General features: G+C 33.7%; 1 protein-coding gene across 3 annotated transcripts in view; it reads left to right on the forward strand.

The window, feature by feature from the left end:
* SESTD1 (SEC14 and spectrin domain containing 1) overlaps positions 1–17,681 on the forward strand; it is a 146,542-nt gene that overhangs the window by 62,511 nt on the left and 66,350 nt on the right. For all 3 annotated transcript variants that reach the window (XM_060302198.2, XM_030850718.3, XM_030850723.3), the window contains one exon: positions 2,712–2,825. In XM_060302198.2, the coding sequence (XP_060158181.1) occupies positions 2,712–2,825 (114 nt within the window). The remainder of the gene's footprint in view (positions 1–2,711; positions 2,826–17,681) is intronic.

A 17,681-nucleotide genomic window follows, 5' to 3' on the forward strand; every position in this document is an offset into this window, starting at 1 on the left:
AATTTCATCCTCACAAACTTGGGAGGCAGGTTCTACGATCCCCAAAGGTCTTCAGGGATTTTAAGTAATGTACCCATGGGAGTACATTACATGGGAGTCACGATTGGAACCTGGCACAACCTAAGCCCCAGGTTTTTATCCTTTAAAAGTGTATATTTACCAGTGGGATGTATCTGAGGTGGTTCCCAAATTATCTCCCCATTACCTTATTCTTAACGGGTTGGCCTAAACCTTCATCATTAGAATCACTCCTTTGGGTTGGAAAGGACAGGTTCCAGTGTATCAGTTTTCAAGGGAACACAGATTGGTGTCCCATAATAACTTTTTCTGTCAAATATGTTCCCAGCACTTTTGTATTCCAAACCCTGAAGATTAACTCTTCTCTGTACAAGTTGTTACAATAACTATTAGATGAGAAATCCATTAATTATGACCTTGTGTTCTTCCATTCAACTGTGTCACAGATGAGCTGTTTGGGACTTGCTGTTTGAACTGGACTTTGATCAGTGGCACTTTTGAAGAACAATCAATGGATGATTTAATCCCCTCTTGCGATTTCTTTTCTGATAGGTATTTTAACAACTTTTGGACTTATTAATAGTTAAGATTTTCAGAAGTTGCAATGGCCTGTTGTTTGCTCCTAGTCAAACAGTTTCTGCATACAAAGTTATTCATTGCTTTTATTTCAGAAGGTACTGGTACTGGCTGTTTGGGAGCCCAGAGCTTAGTGCTGGCTCTGCCTGTAACAAATATTCTCTAAAATGAGTGGCTTGGTTTCTCTTGTTTCTCACAGCTTTAATACGCAATGATTTTGAAATAATATTCTAACACAATCAACATATAAATAAACCTCATTCTACTCTAAATTTCCCAGCCCCTCTGATAAAAGTTTTGATAACACTGAGGTTTTTTTTTTTTTTTTAACTTTATTCACAACCCAGTCATTGCAGGAGGTGCTAGATTTGTGATGTGCACAGTGACATGTTTAAATTGAAAAGTTTTCTATTTTCCCCTAATCAATACTTATTATTATAATTATATAACATTATTATTCAGTAGTGCTATTTATGGTCTAGAATAGTGGTTGACGACTATTTTATAAATAGAGTTTATAAATAGAGTTTTATTGTTTACATATTGTTTATGGCAGCTTTCATACTATGTGGACAGAATTGAAATAGTTGCAACAGAGACTGTATAGCCTGCAAAGCCTAAAATATTTATTATCTGGACCTTCAGAAAGAATTTACTGACTCCTGGTCTAGAACATTTGGAAAGGTATGTTAGAACTTTAGCGTCAGACCGATCTGCCTTCTAATCCAGTGCCATCCCTCACAACTCTGTTCCCTTGGACAAGTTACTTTAGTTCTCTCAAGCTCAGTTTACTTTTCTGTAAAATTGGAAGGATAACATCCACTTGTTAATGTGAATTCATTTATTCAGCAAAGATTTATGGAGTATCTTCTATATGTCAGGCACTGTCATAGGCTCTGGAGATATAGGAGTAACATTATAGATAAGGTACCTGCCATTGGGAAGCCTGTATTCTTTTTGAGGAGTCAGACAATAAGCAGTTAGACAAATTACTAAGTAATGTAACATCATATAAGGATAAATGCTATGTAGAAAAATAAATTGGTGAAAAGAGACTGAGTCAGATGCTGCTACTTTAGATAGGGTGGTCAGAGAAGGTCTCTCTGAAGAGGGAATATTTGAGTAGAATCCTAAATAAACTGAGGAAGTACTCCTAGGTATAGGGCAAAGAACATTCCAGGCAGAGGAAACATCAAGGGCAAAGTCCTGAACTGGGAGCAGACTTGTCACATTCTAGGAGCAGCAAGAAGGTCAGTGTGGCTGTGTTAGAGGAGTGAGCTGAGAGGGGAGAGGTGTGAGATGAGGTCTGAGGTCATGGAACCTGAGCTTGGAGGGCCTTCTTGGCCTTGGTAAGGGGTTTGAATTTTATTCTGGGCCTGAGAATACGTGAAGCAGGGAGGCCTGCTAAGAGGATATTTCAAAAGGCTGACTAGTCTGGGAATGTTAGCAATGTAGGTGGTAAAAATGGGTAGGTTTAATTAAGATATATTTTAAAGATAGACTTCATGGGACTTGCTGATAAAATATATGTGGAATATATATTAAACTCAGTAAATGTTAATTTCCATTCTTTAGATGATATGAATAACTGCATCTAGTAAATGTGAAATTGTATTTGTCGAGGTTTAGTTTTGTCCTCTTCTTCAAGTTAATAATCACGCAGAATCTTGGCCTTTTTGCATAATGGCTGGTAAGAAATTTATTTTGTGAGAATACTGATTTACGTTATTGGAGGAAATTCTCTAAGATGATTGTGTTACAAAAAATGTTTTTCATATTATAGAAAAACCAAATTTAATAATTTCTCAACTAAAAATAATCTTGCAGCTTAAATATATTCCTGTTATAGAGATTCAGTAAAATACAAAAATAATTCACATGTACTGTCTGTATTACATTGTTTTTTGAAATCTTCTCTGAATCAGCTTGTCTTTCAAGTATTTCTGTATTGCCATGTACATTTTGAAGTTTGCAGTATTGCTTCTATTTTATTATTTTAATTATTTTCCAAAGGTCTCCTAGTTACTCAGCCTAATCATGAGTATCTAATAATTTATAACTTTAATAAATTATTCATTTTACATGTATAATTTGTAAATTTTTTTTGTATTCTATAGAATGTTGTTCCAGCTGAAGTGTCCCTCGTTTGTGTAGTGAAGCCAGATGAATTCTGGGATAAGAAAGTAACACATTTTTGTTTTTGGAAGGAAAAGGATAGACTTGGCTTTGAGGTAAATATACTCTATAAGAAAATAGAAGTGTGTTATATCTTTAAAAACAGAATTTGCTGGTATTATTTTGTTTGTTCAGCATTGGATACTAAGCAGTGCTTATGCAATGCTCAATCAGTGCCTAAGTAATGATTAATATTTAGTCAGCATTCACATACTTGTTGAATGAATTATGATTCTTTGTCAAGGCCACAAATGCTTTCTTGTTTTCATTTTCATCACTCTGTGAATCTTTGGAATAAGTAAAAGCTTTTTATTAAAAATATTTTTAGGGACTTCCCTAAAAATCCGACATGCTGCACAGCACGGCCAAAAATAAATAAATAAATGAAAATGAAAATAAAAACATTTTATTACCTTACCAAGAAGACATTTAACTAATACTAGGAAATCCTAGACATTCAGAAATTAAAGTTAGAGCCTATTTTGTATGATGTCATAATTATTTCTTAGTATCTGGTTTGGTTTTGATACATGAACACAGTTATCTGTACTTTCCTATTGGCATTACTCTCTCCCTCTTACTTTTCTTGTGTGAAAGCTTGGTTGACCCTTGAACAACATGGGTTTGAACTGCACAGGTCCACTTACAAGTGGATTTTTACAGTCAGCCCTCCCTATTTTCGGGTTTAACATCCACAGATACAGAGGGCCAACTGTATTCATTGTACTTTGCCATTTTATATAAGGGAATTGAGCACCTGTGGGTTTTGGTATCCATGGGGTTTCCTAGAACCAATCCCTTGTGGATACTGAGGGAGGGCTGTACATATTATTGTAGATCAGAAAGAAGTCCTAAGATGGAATACAAATTTAAACAATTCAGTCATATTTTTCCTTCCACAGCCTATTAATCCCAGCTTCCTAGTAGGAGAGTTGATAGATACTAAACTTTACATTAGTTAGTGTGGAAGCACTGAAGGGTGCAAAACCTAACTCAACCCTGTAGAATCTAGCCTTGGAATGTTTACAGGAGTCAGACAATAAAGACTCATTGTGGACTTTGCCAGACTACAATAGTCATTTTTATTTTCAGTAAAGTCAGTTTTTCTTGGTATGGAGGAAAAGTCTCCAAGGTGTCTAAGATAAAGATTTAAGAAAATCTAGTTAAAAGTTTTTAAATGATGTAGCACAAAATGTCTTTAAAATGTGTGATTTTTTTCTACACTTAAAAAAAATGTTAACTGCAGTAAAATTCTTCCATTTTAGTGTACAGTTCTGAGAGTTCTGACAAACACAAACCGGTCTGTAACCATCACCATAATCAAGAAACTAAGGAATATTTCATTACTCCAGAAATTCTCTCATGTTCTTCTGTAGTCAACTCCTCCTTCCATCTTTAGTCCCTGACAATCACTGATCTGTTTTATGTCCCTGTGGTTTTTGCCTTTTCCAGAATGCCATGTAACTGGAATGATAAAGTACGTAGCATTTTTAATCTGCTTCTTTCACATATGCATTTGCATTTGGGATTCATCCATGTTGTTGGATGTACTGGTAGTTCCTTTCTTATTGCTGAGTAGTAATCCACTGTGTAGATGTACCACAGTCTGTTTATCCATTCTCCAGTTGAGGGACATTTGGGGTTGTTTTCAGTTTTTGGTGATTATAGATAAAGTCACTGTAAACATCTGTGTATAGGCTTTTGTGTGAAGTTTTTATTTTAAGAGATAAAATACCTAGGAGTGGGATTCTTGGGTCATATGGTAAGTGTATGTTTAATTTTATAAGAAACTTCCAAATTGACAGTTTCAAAGTGGCTGTATGATTTTGCATTCCCACAGGCATAGTGTGAAAGTTCCAGCTGCATTTTTGTCAGCACTTAGCATTGTCAGGTTTTCTTTGTTTTTAAATTATAGTTACTCTAGTAGGTGTGTAGAGGTATCTCAGTGTGGTTTTAATGTGCATTTCTCTAATGATTAATGACGTGAGTATATTTTCAAGTGCTTGTTTGCCATCCATGTACCTTCTTTGGTGGTGTCTGTTCAATTCTGCCCAATTTTTAAAAAAGAATTAAGGCTTTTTGTTTTCTTATTATTGAATTTTGAGAGTTATTTATATATTTTGAATAGAAATCCTTTATCAGATATGTTGTTTGCAAAAATTCCATCCCCATCTGTTGTTCGCTTTTTCATTCTTTTAACAGCGCTTTTAAAGAAGTTTTTAACTTTGATGAAGTTTGATTTTTAAATTTTTCTTTCATGAATCAGGCTTTTGGTATCATAGCTGAGAAATCTTTGCCTAATCCAAGGTCACAAAGATTTTCTCTCATGTTTTGTTTTAGATGTCGTATAATTTTAGGTTTTATATTTAGATTTATCCATTTTGAGTTAATATTTGTATAAATTATAGTCTGACAATATGTATTTTATGACTTCGGTTATTTTAAGTTTCTTAAGGTTTGGGTTTTGACCCAATATATGCTCTATCTTGGTGATTTCCTTATGTACATGTGTTCTCCATGTACTGTGCATGTGTATTCTGCTGTTGTAGGTGGAGTGATCTGTAATTGTCAAGATTGTTCACAGTGTTGTTCAGGTCTTCTATAGTCTTTGTAATATTCTGTCCACTTATTCTATCAATTACTGAAAGAGGAATATTGCATTCTTCAACTATAATTGTGGATTTATTTCTCATTTCTATCAGTTTTTTCTTCATGTATTTTTAAGTTCTTCTGTTGAGTTCATAGATTTAAAATCATTATGTCTTCTTACTGAGTTGACCAGTTTATCATTTCATTATTAAATGTCCCTTTTTTATCCATGATAATAATCTGGTTCTGAGGTGTACATTGTCTGATACTAATGTAGCTACTCCAGCTTCCTTTGACTACTGTTTGCATATTGTATCTTTTTCCATATTACCTGTTTACATATCATCTATTTACCTATTTCTTTACATTTAAAGTGGATTTTTTTATAAATATAGTATAGCTGGGTCTTGTTTTCATATCCAGTCTGACAGTCTGTCTTTTCATTGGTTTATGAGACCATTTATATTTAATGTAATTATTAATATGGTTGGATTAAAATCTTCCATCTTGCTAGATTTTATGTATTTTTTTCTTTTTCTGCCTTCTTTTGGATTGAGTATTTTTATGATTACATTTTATCTCCATTATTGACTGGTAATTTATATCTCAAGTATTTTTTTCCAGTGGTTGCCCTAGGTTTACAATATACATCTTTTATTAACGGAGTCTTATCTTCAAATAATATACCACTTAACACTGGTAATTCCTTAATACAGTATATCTCTAATACTTTCCTTCCATTGTTTACATACATTTTACTTTTACTGTAGTGTAAGCACACAATATATTGCTACTGCTTTTGCTATAGATAGTCTCTTGTCTTTTATAGCAATTAAAATAATAAAAAATGAATTTCAGTTTTACCTTCATATATGACATTTCTTTACTACAAACTTTTACTTTGCTAATATGTGTTGTGAATGATCATAAGATACATTTAACATATAGCATTTCCCATACTTAGTTTTCCCCAGGGCTCTTCCTTTGGGAAGCATCTCCTGGAAGTATGGTTGCTCACAACACCCAGTGTTCTTCATTTCTTTTCAGCTTTTTGGTATGTTCCTTCTGCCTAAAGAACTTCCCTTAAAAATATCTTACATTCCAGGTCTGTTGGCATTGAGTTTTCTCAGATTTTGTTTGCCTGAAAAAAGTCTTTATTTCAGTTTTGAAAGTATGTTCTGTTGGTATAGAATTTTCTTTCACTGTTTGTTTGATTTTTTTTCTTTTAGCACATTAACTATATCACACCATTGCCTTCTCATTTCCTTGGTTTCTGAGGAGAACTCTACTATTATTTGTATCTTTGGTCCCCTATATGTTATATATCTTTTATCTTCCTTGGCCACCTTCAAGATTTTTGCTTTGTTTTTGGTTTTCAGCAAAAACTGAAAAAATTTTTCAAATCTAGACATTTTGTAATGTCTAGGCATGTTTTATTTGGTGTTAATTCTGTTTGTTGTTTGCTGTACTTCTTGGATCTCTGGTTTGACTTCTGCTATCACTTTTGGAAAATTCTTAGACATTTTCATTTCAAATATTTCCTCTGTCCCATTTTGTTTTTCTACTCCTTCTAACCTCCAATTGCATGTATGTTAGACCATTTGAAAATTTCTCACCATTCTAGGTTGGTGCTCTATTTCTTTTTCTTTTTGTGTTTCAGTTTGGGTATTTTCCCTTGATCCATTTTCAAGTTCACTGTTTGTTTCCTTGGCTGTGTTGAGTTTATTAATGAGCCAGTTGTAAATGCACTTTATCTCTTTTACCAGGTTTTTGGTTTGTAGCATTTCTACTGGATTCTTTCTTATGGTTTCTGTCTCTTTGCTGTAATCCCCATCTGTTTTGCATGTTGTCTTGCAGTTCTTCCATGAGAACTGTTAGCATATATCATAGTTATCTTAAATTCCATACCTAATAGTTCCAATATCTGGGTCTGTCTTACTCTAGTTATGTTGTTTGGGTTTTTTTCCTGACAGTGGGTTGTTTTCTTTCTTGCTTTTTGTATGTTGGGTGTTGGACATCTTGTTTAGGACAGTAAAGACTGAGATAAATCGTATTTTTGCCTGCACATGGACCCATCTTGGTTTGTGCTAGGATTTTAGTGGGGCAGGGGAGGGGTTGGTTTAGTCTAGCCAGGAGTTGAATTGGCTTTGGCTTTTGTTGTTGCTCTTCTTTTCCTCAGTGTATCACAGGCTTTAGATTCCTCTAGAGTTAGTGTTTGTCTCACCCTGAGCTGTAGGTCTTTCCTTTGCACCTGTGCCTCAGAAGAGGTCTCTCTTTGCACTGTTGACCCTCCTCAGGAATAGAGTGCTGTTACTTGTTACTCAGTGTTTGTCGGTAGGGCATTTTCTGTTGTTCTGATTCAGCCTCAGTCTTAGGCAGGCTCTGTGACCCAGGGTCTAGGGGATAGGGCCCTCTTCCCCAGCTTTAGGAGGCCTATGGTAGTCTGGGCTCATAATATATTCCTGCCTCCATTGGGATAGAGGGCCTGTCTTTCCCCTTCCTATATCAGCAGTGGGGTTTTATTTGTGCTCTAAGGTCATCCAGGCTTGCTGCCTTCCCTCGGGACCTGAAGGTTTTTGTTCTCTAGGGGAGAAAGAGTTGAAGAATCTGGGCTGTGCTTCAGCTTCATGCCTTTACAGTGGTGGTTGCTGTGTCCTTCTTCCAGAGCTGTTTTGAAGTTTCTTATCTTCCCTACCCCCAATCTTTCTTATGAGTCCCTGGGAGGTCTGTGGAGAAGAGTCTACAAGTGAGTTTGAATTCTTCTTGTATCTTTGCTTCCCACAGGTTCTGTGCTTTCATACTAAACTACATGTGGCCTTAAGCAATTCATTAAAAACTTTAGCTGAATTCTTACCTGGCTTGTATCATACCTGGTATTTTCCCCAGGTAAGCAAGTGCTCCAGCTCCATGTGTCCTTGGATTTCATCTCTCCTAAGATTTCAGGTTAATTGGTTTTCCTGTGGACTTACAACTCTCTGATGGGTTCAAGAAAAGTTGTCATTTTTCAGATTAATATGCATTATTTTGTTGTTGTAAGGATTGGAACAATGCTCTTTCCATCTTTCTACATATCCTAAGCAGAAGACAGTTGTTTTGTTGTTCAGTTTTATCTTGCAGACTCTTGTCACTGGTTGACTTGACTGTGATGTAGACTTATTAGAAGCTGTGTGCCAGCAGTGTAAGGGAAGGTAGCCCTGGCTGCTGGATTATGTTAGGAAAGGTGTTACCCTGATTGCTGGATAGGAAGCTGCATACCAAGGAGGAGAATCAAAAGTGTAGTGAGGGAAGAAAGCAAAAGCTGAATGTAGGAGGCCTGGATGTTGCCATGGTGAATGAGTATTTCATACAGGCAGGGAAGTCTACCTTTCATGCCAGGGGCATGCAGGAAATGTTGCTCTGAAGGAATGCAAAGTGGACGGAGCCCAGTGGTTCAGAAACTAACTCTGTGAACTCCAAATAGAAGCAAAGGTCCTTTTTGTGAGGAACCTGTCACATCCTGCTTAGGTGTGTGCATCTGATCAGAAATGTATGCCTAGTTGGGTCTCATGCTATATGAATTTGTAGTGGCTAAATACCTTGCATCTTGGAGGAAAAAATGGAAGACAGAGAATTCCTGTCTGCCTTGAACTGATATCATAGATTGATGTTTTAAGACTCAGGTTTTAAAGCTTCTTCTGTCAATATATTTTCTTTTAGACACTAAAGAGATTCAGTTAGAATATTTTTCCCAAGTAAATAAGCACTAGACACTTATTTAAAAGCCTAATGTCCTAATGAGACGAGAGTAATTTCAAATGCTGGCTAATATACCGCCAAACATAATCAGCTTTAAGGGGCAATTCAACACCAGCCATTAAATGATACTTAGAGTTATATATAATTAAATTCAATATAGATGTTTGTTTGATTAATAATTATTTTCTTTGATATCATTTTGGATCATTTGGGCTGTTGTAATTAAGCCTATGTTTTTGTATATATTCTAAATATTTTTAAAAGGATAACTTTGTTATGAGTACTGGTGTTCCTGTAAGCAAAAGTTTTTGTTTTACCTTATTGAATTATTCATAACACAGACTTATTACTAGCTGTCCACAATATTCATCAGATAAACACCCAGTTGTCATTTTAATGACAACCTGTTTCCATGATTTCACATTTTCTTGCCTATCATCCTAAGTTCTTTCTTCTAGATGGGCTTCCTCTTGTTCACTTCCCTAATGTTTTTCATCAGCAACTGAATATTCCTTTCTCATTGGTCACCTAAATGTTTCTTTAGATATCCTTCTTGTCTCTGAAATTGATACCTTTCATTTTCTTTGATACCTGTTCATTTTCCTTTTTAGCAACTCAGATATTCCAGTACTTTCTGACCTTCAGCAACATTATACCTGGTGGCTTTGATACCTTTTGCTGGTTAGATAATAGTATCTATAGTCTGTCTAATGACAAGGTAAAATTGAAGTAGTACTGGCGTTAACCTTATCCTCAAATTGAGAAAGTAATAATCAAACTGATCTCACCTTCTCATTCTTTATTGTCATTCATGGTAGTCAAAGTATTATTTTTACTGGTGATGATAACAAGCCACCATTCTAAGTTGTTTTCTTCTCTTACCTCGTCTTATTACTACATCTGATCCTGTTCTCTTTTTGAGGCCATACTAATGTTAGGATCTAGGACCAAAGACTTCCTTCATGTTTCTCTGTCAAGAAAACCTCTGGCTCCATCTCTTCTGACTTCTTTGTACCTTTTGCAGAAAGTTATTTCCTTTAGTGAGAAAAATATCCTTTCACAAACAGATATAAGCAGACATACCCTTTGAAATAGTATGTGTATAACACACACACATGAATCTGTACTAAGCACACAAAGATATATACAAAGACACATTTTCACTTTAGATCTTGCACACACATTGTTAGCATAAATAAAATTTAAAAGTAAAACATCTGAGTGCCTACAGAGTGAAAGGTTCAGTGTTAGGTTCTTTAGGAATGTTTTATTAGGAGAGGATAAGTGTTTTAGTTACATATGGAAGAGTGGGAGTAAAGGAGAAATAAGTTTTAAGTCTTTTTGTAAATTGAATTCCAGAAAACCTTCATAGATGTTTTGATTAAAGACCATATGATAAATATCTTTCTCCTCAAACTTGCTGAACAATGCTGTGTGCTAGTTAATAACTACTGTGGCTTAGTTCAATTTGTCTTGTCTTAACCTAACATATATAAAATAAAGGAAAAAGTAATATTTATGTAGGACTTTACTATTTTAAAAATATTATGCTTTTTTAATTTCCTTTGAAAAGACTTGGCAAAAACTCATGTAGGTAGTGGTCTTTTTCCCTCCTTTTTGTAGTTCCTCCATTTTACTCTGGTTCCGTTTGTGCTTGTTACTAGGTTTCAGATTTCCCTGGAAATAGATCTGAAATTTAGATTTCTGATTATTAAAATGATAGCTGCTTTGAATATAACCAATAAACGTTTTCTTCAAGAATTTAATTGTATCCATACATATTAGGATATTCATGGAGGTGGATATTTGAAGATAATTAACAATTGCTTACTAGATAAAAATTAGAATATAATCCCCATCACATCCCTGAACAGGTAAGATAAAGCATATGTTAAAGTGTGATTTTCATAAGGGTAAAATCATGACTCTCATGTAAATATAAAATAAGTGTAAATTAAACATATTATGCAAATCATTAACTAATGAAGTTATCAGTAATTTGTGAGGTGTGGTTCAAAGAGCATTTGAAGAATTTAGGATTTTTATAGGCAGATAAGATTGCCAAATTAGATACAAAACTAGTTAATGTCCTGCAGATCCATAAATTCTAAACTTTGAGGTTCTCTGTTACCCTACTGGACGGAAATTTTAACTACTGCACAGATCATAAATTATTTGCATTTCTTCTGGACAAAATCTAAAAGTTAACCCTTGTCCCTACAGATGTTAGTACCTATTGATTAGTCTGTAGAAAGTCAGTCGAAGGCACGAGCTCCACACTGCATGAACTAACACCCAGTATTATCTTTTGACCATTCCCTAAGATTTAGATAGTTTTTTGGATATGTGAATTATATTTTTATAGGATTATATTTTGTAAAATTTGAACATTAGTGACATACTGAACATTCATATCACTGTAGAATAATAGAAACTACTTTCTGAAGTTTGATATTATTATTTTCATATCAATCTCTCTTTAAGCTTTGTATTCCTAGCCAGGACTAGTGTTTTTTTTTTAGTGTTTTCTCATATTATTTTCCAAATTGTTAAATGCTTAAAGGAAGACTTCATTTTAAAAAATATTCCCCTTTTTAAAGATATAAGCAAGTTTTTTCACTTAAAATACATTATTTTTTTTTTCTTTATACCTTTTGACCCCCTTCACCCATTTCTTCCACCCCCCACCCCACCTCTGGCAACCACCAAGCTGTTCTCTGTATTTATGAGCTTGTTTTTGTTTTTGTTTGCTAATTTTTAAGATCCCACATATAAGAGATGCTATTCTTCTTTCTTCTTCTGATTTATCCAGGAGGTACAGAGGTTTTGGAGGAAGCTCTGTGCTGTTTTCCCTAGTGACTGCACCAGTTTACATTCCCACCAGCAATGTACAAGGGTTCTGTTTTCTCCACATTCTTGCCAACACGTGTTATTTCTTGTCCATTTGATAATAGCCATTCTGGCAAGTGTGAGATTATATCTCATTGTAGTTTTGATTTGCATTTCCCTGATGATTAATGATGTTGAACCTGTTGGCCATCTTTATGTCTTCTTTGGAAAATATCTGTTCAGATTTTCTACCCATTTTTTAATCGGATGTTTGTTTTTTTGCTATTAAGTTGTATGAGTTCTTTATACATTTTAGATATTAGTCCCTTATCAGATATATGATTTCTAAATACTGTCTCCCATTCAGTTGGTTACCTTTTCATTTTGTTGATGGTTCCCTTTGCTGTGCAGAAGCTTTTTAGTATGATGTAGTCCCACTTATTTATTTTTGCTTTTGTTGCTTTTGCTTTCGATGTCAGATTAAAAAAAATCAGTGCCAAGACCTCTGTCAAGGAACTTACATCATATATTTTCTTCCAGGAGTTTTAAGGTTTCAGGTCTTAACGTTGAAATCTTTAAACCATTCTGAGTTAATTTAATTGAGTTTAAAATCTTTCTGATATTATCAGTTGACTAGTTAGTTGGAGATCTGTCAGTCATTCAAGATTTATCACTCAGCTAGAAATCGTAAATGATATGGTGGTTTTATTTTAAATGAAACACTCGTCAATAACAGAAACCATAAAATTCACTGATATTTGTTATATATAACAACTTAATAAGGAGCATAAGAATGGTAATCCTGAAAATTTGCCTCAAGACAATTATCCCCAGATGAATAAATTGTACTCATTTCATCAAAATTATTTCAATATCATAATGTCTTTAGTACTCTAAAAATTATGGTAAAAAAGATAGTATATAATGTGATTAAATCGAATTTGGATCTTCATTTATGGGGAATGAAAGACTTTCTACACAGTCAGTGAGTTGTCTACCAGGCCAGGCTTGCAGACATTTTCTCATATATAGTTGCTTAAAAAGAAACATAAAAATTATAAAAATAAACCAGCTGGATTTCTTTTTTTAAGTGTAAAAGTTAAATTTCAAAGATCAGTTTATAAAAATAGTTTCCCCCTCTGTTTTTGATGGCATAATACCATTTTTCATCCTAATTTATATGTAGTCTTAAAATCCAACATGAAAGTAGATAGTTTTAAAAATGATTTACAATTCATTCTGTATCTTACATAACTATTTTAAAATTAAAGATTATGACTTCCATTTGTAGATGGGAAGAGCCAGAATTGGTCTTTCTTTTACTTTGGTATATGTTAAGATGGTATTATGAAGTTCACTTTAATTCAGTATTTTATAATATTAATAATTCAGTGAATTCTTTTTTTAAACTTAAAACAAGCTCATTGTGTATTACTTTTACATTATGTTCTGGGAAAAAGTGATAAAATGCTATAGAATGATATAAGATTTTCATACCTGTTTGGGAAGTACTGCTTTAGAGTGATGCAGTGGACTGTTCTCTAAAATGTACAGTACCTTTGGAAAATGTATTATTTTAAGTATTTTTTGAAAAAAATGAAATGTTGAGTTCGTGGTTCCATCTTCTCCACAAGCAAGGCATTGTGTGATTTTTAAGGAGATTTGCTTTTGAGCTAGAAAAATGGTCTTCCTATAAATTAACCACTTAATTAGAGTAGATGACAATGTCAGTAGATATTTGGAAGTTTTATAGTAGATAATAAACAACTGACTATATGATGTTTAAATGAATATTCTAATGCCTAGAGTCTTGTCCTTTTTAATATTTTTGCCCTAATTCATAGTGTTATTTCTTATTCGTTAAGGAGTCACTTAACTAAAGATTCTAGCTTTTTTATAGCTTTGGAAAATATTTCTTTAGAATTTTCAACAGTTATGTCATTATTTCTTTGTTTTCATATTTAGAATCATAGGTGAAAAGGGGTCAGACATAATACATGTGACCTCAATATTATGTTTTAGACTCTTATTTTCTAGTTTTGTTTTTAATTTTGGTGATCATTGCTTTGGGGGACTGGATTTTTTATTTATCATTTTTTTCCTCTTTGCCGGTAATAAAACATCTCCTATAAAATAAAGTAACTCCCTGATTTGCATTGCTTTATGTTTAAACTTTTGTACAGGTTTGCTGTATTAGTGGCTTCTTTAAGAACTGTAACAGAAGGGAATATAGGAAATTTTACTAGTATTTTGTAGTTTAAGAAGCTGCAATGAATGATTTTAGAGAAAATAACCTAGTGTGGGATTCCAAATCTGTTTTGCCACATTGGCTCTGAAATGTGTCAGTTTTCTCTTTTTTTTTTTCATGTAGATTGTCCAGAAATCTTTCTCTACACAACTTCTTTTTTTAGCATTTCTTTAACATTTTACTTCAGGCCTGAAACTCCCACTCTCCCCCACCCCACCCCCGAAAAACGCAGTGTCTTATTTTTGCTTGTGCCTTTGAATTTATTCTTTTTGTGAAATCACATCCCTCTGTGACATTTGCTATCACTTAAGAATAGAGTTAAATTATCTGTCCAAACTTGATTTATCCTCTTGGAAGCAGTTGTCTGTAGTTTATACATTGCATTCTGGCAAGTGGTGTCATTTTCCAAAGGCCGGTGAACAGTTCTTTACCTTTGTAAAGAGTGTACTTTTGCTGTGTGCTGGGAGTAGGGCTTCTCCTTCCTCTTTAGGATGCCACTCCTGACTCCCTTCAAAAAAGGTGATTCTTAGATATACAGCATTTTCATACAGTAAGATTCTTTCCTACTACTGCAAACTCTTCCTAAAATGTTTCCCTCATTCTTTTGAAACATGTATTATACAATAAAATAGAAGCAGTTATAGCTGTTTTGCCAGCCTCCTCTACACTTTCTCCTCTCAAGATGAGATTACTGCAGTGGAAACACATATTTCACCATGGTAGATAGTTCTCTAAATTGTTAATTTGAAGTGATGGTAGTTTTGAGTCAGCTGACTGTTTAAACTATTGCGCTTTTTTTCACATTATTTAGCTTTGAGATACCTTTGCTGTTGATATAATTCTGTATATCTACATGGCAGATCTACTGTTTTCACTTAGAACAGCCACCAGTGAATTTTATAAGAATATGGATTCTATAAAATTTTTGTGATGATGGAGAAAATTTGTTCTATGCAGGTCTCTATAATTATGATGTTCCCTTGTTAACGTTTGTTTTGCGTAAGTAAAAATATAATAGGAGTAATCTTAGCCAACTATTTAAAAAATTATATTTAGTAAGGGATAGTATACTCTCAAATATATTTTACATCATGAAAGAATCTGTACTATTTACATTTAAGTTGATTTTTTAGGAAAAGCTTTCAAGAGGAATATTCGGATGTAAATAAACTTTTGCCATATATAACAATAACTGCGAATTTTCCCTTTGGCTTATTAAACTTGAAATCTGTTGCTAATGATTTTACTGTATTTAGAAACTACAACTGCAAAATGATTTTAATGTATTTAAGTATAATAGTGAGATTAACCAGAGTGGGTAGAAAGTGACAAGTGCTCTTTTCATTGGGCAAGACAGGTCATATATTAGAGAAAATGGCCCAAATTAAATGTATAGGATGACAACTCATTAAAATTATGACCTCTTAGAGCTTAAAGAGACATCACAGATAATTTAATGCAGCTGCCTTCTTTGGCACATAGGGAGATAAGCCTGGAGTGAATTCCTTTAGGTTGACTTCTACAAGTCAGTGAATTTGTGGCAGAGCTAGGGCACAAACGTGGAGTGATTGGCTCCTGATTCAGTATCCTTCCAATTATCATATAATGGTGTTTAATCTAGGAAAGGGATTTGGAAATCATTTGGGGTATTCTAGTAAAGCCTTTGGCCCTCTGTGCTACTACAACCAAAGGGACAACATTTAGATTTAGTTAGAGTATTTTCAGTAAAGGCTCTAGAAGCAAACCAGAAAACTTTAATCTATTTCTTTTTTATAAAAGCGTGCACAACTCTCTCTGGAATATTGCAGAAATAAAAAGCTCATTTACTTTGTAGAAGCATGACTTATTTATCCTTATATTCCCAGCACTAGAACACATAACTTCTAATAAATAATACTTCTAATAAATAAATTTAATGTCCAGTAAATAATGAATGTTGAACATTTGACGTTAAAATTATAAGGGACCTGATAGCAATTTCTCAAGAGATATGTTTTCACTGCTTAAATTGAATATTGTGCCAAATAAGGAGAGCAGAAATAGAAGAGCAAAAAGACCATTCATTGTGTTATTTAAGTTTTCTATTCAGTCCTCTTTTCAGGAAAGAGTGCTCTGGAAATGTTATCTTTTCAGATGTGAATTCATGCTCAATTTAGCAAGTAGTTTATTTCCTCATGGAATAAATACATATTTCTTTGTTTCATTATTGGTATATTTCTGTTTAATAGATTGACAGTTTTGAAGAAAGGAAAAGCCCCTCCCTGGGATCTGATTGTGTTTAATTTTCTTAGTGTGGAAGTTTCTGTCTTGATCCCAAAAGGAGTTGGTGGCAGATTAAATGGTTTCCGTGGCCTAACTCCACTTATTATTTCATGTTTAACATCATGCCTGTCTCTAAGAACTAGTCTAAAGAAGTTGCATTAGAACAAGAGGATGAAATAGAGGCCCTCTTTAACAACTTTTTCACTAAGAAAACCATTTTCTGTGTTCTTTTTATTGTTTATCTTAAATTAGCTCCCATTAGTACCAAAACAGGAGAACAGTGAAATTGATATGCTAAACTCTTCATAGTAGAGATAGCATTAAATTGCCTTTTAAAATAGATAGGCAAAATATAGTTTGTTGTTATTAAACTAACCAAAAATGTAATTTGATGTTCAATATCTTTTTTATTTTTTTAATGGAAAAAAAGAGGCACATAAATTCCTTCTGCTTTCTGTCATCACCACCACAAGATTGTCCATTTTTTCTCTAACCTCCTTATTTGCTGCCTCAGAAGAGTTACCCTTTCTTCAGTCTGAGTTGAGATCTCGTGGTGCCCCTTCTGTCAGTGATTCCCTACCTCTGTTCATTCTTTCTGTTTTTAGTATTTTAATATAGTATTTAGAACATATTCTTAAAAAATACATATAACATGAAGCTTAATAATAAAACACTTGGGCACCCACGACCCAACCTAAGAATCCAGATATCAACAGCTTGAAATAAATTTGAGTGCCCCTCCCTGGTCTCATTCATATACCCCCCATCCCTTAACACCTAACTTATTTGTGTCTACCCATCCTTTGTTCATGTTCTCGTGCATGTGTGTGTGTGTGTGTGTGTGTGTGTGTGTATGTATTAAAAACATAAATGAGAAAGACAAAATTTTTAGAAGAAAATAGGGAGTGTTTATCTTTTATTATTCTTTTATATCTATTTCTATAGAGTTCCCATTTAAAGATAGTTTATTCTTAATATATTTTCACCTATTTTTGAACTTTATAAATAATATGATTTTAGTCTTCAGTACCTTGCTTTTTCTCACTCATCATTATATGTTTAAGATTTATGCATATTCTTGCAGTAGATGTAGTTGATTCATTTTCACTGATGAATGTTATTCCATTCTGTGAATAAAAACAATTTACTTATTCTCCTATTGATGGACATTTGTGTTGTTTCCATTCTTTTGACATTATGAATGATGTTTACGTTCTTACATATGTCTCCTGGTAAATATGTATAAGAT

Source organism: Globicephala melas, chromosome 7 (assembly GCF_963455315.2).
Source record: "Globicephala melas chromosome 7, mGloMel1.2, whole genome shotgun sequence".
Lineage (NCBI taxonomy): Eukaryota > Metazoa > Chordata > Mammalia > Artiodactyla > Delphinidae > Globicephala > Globicephala melas.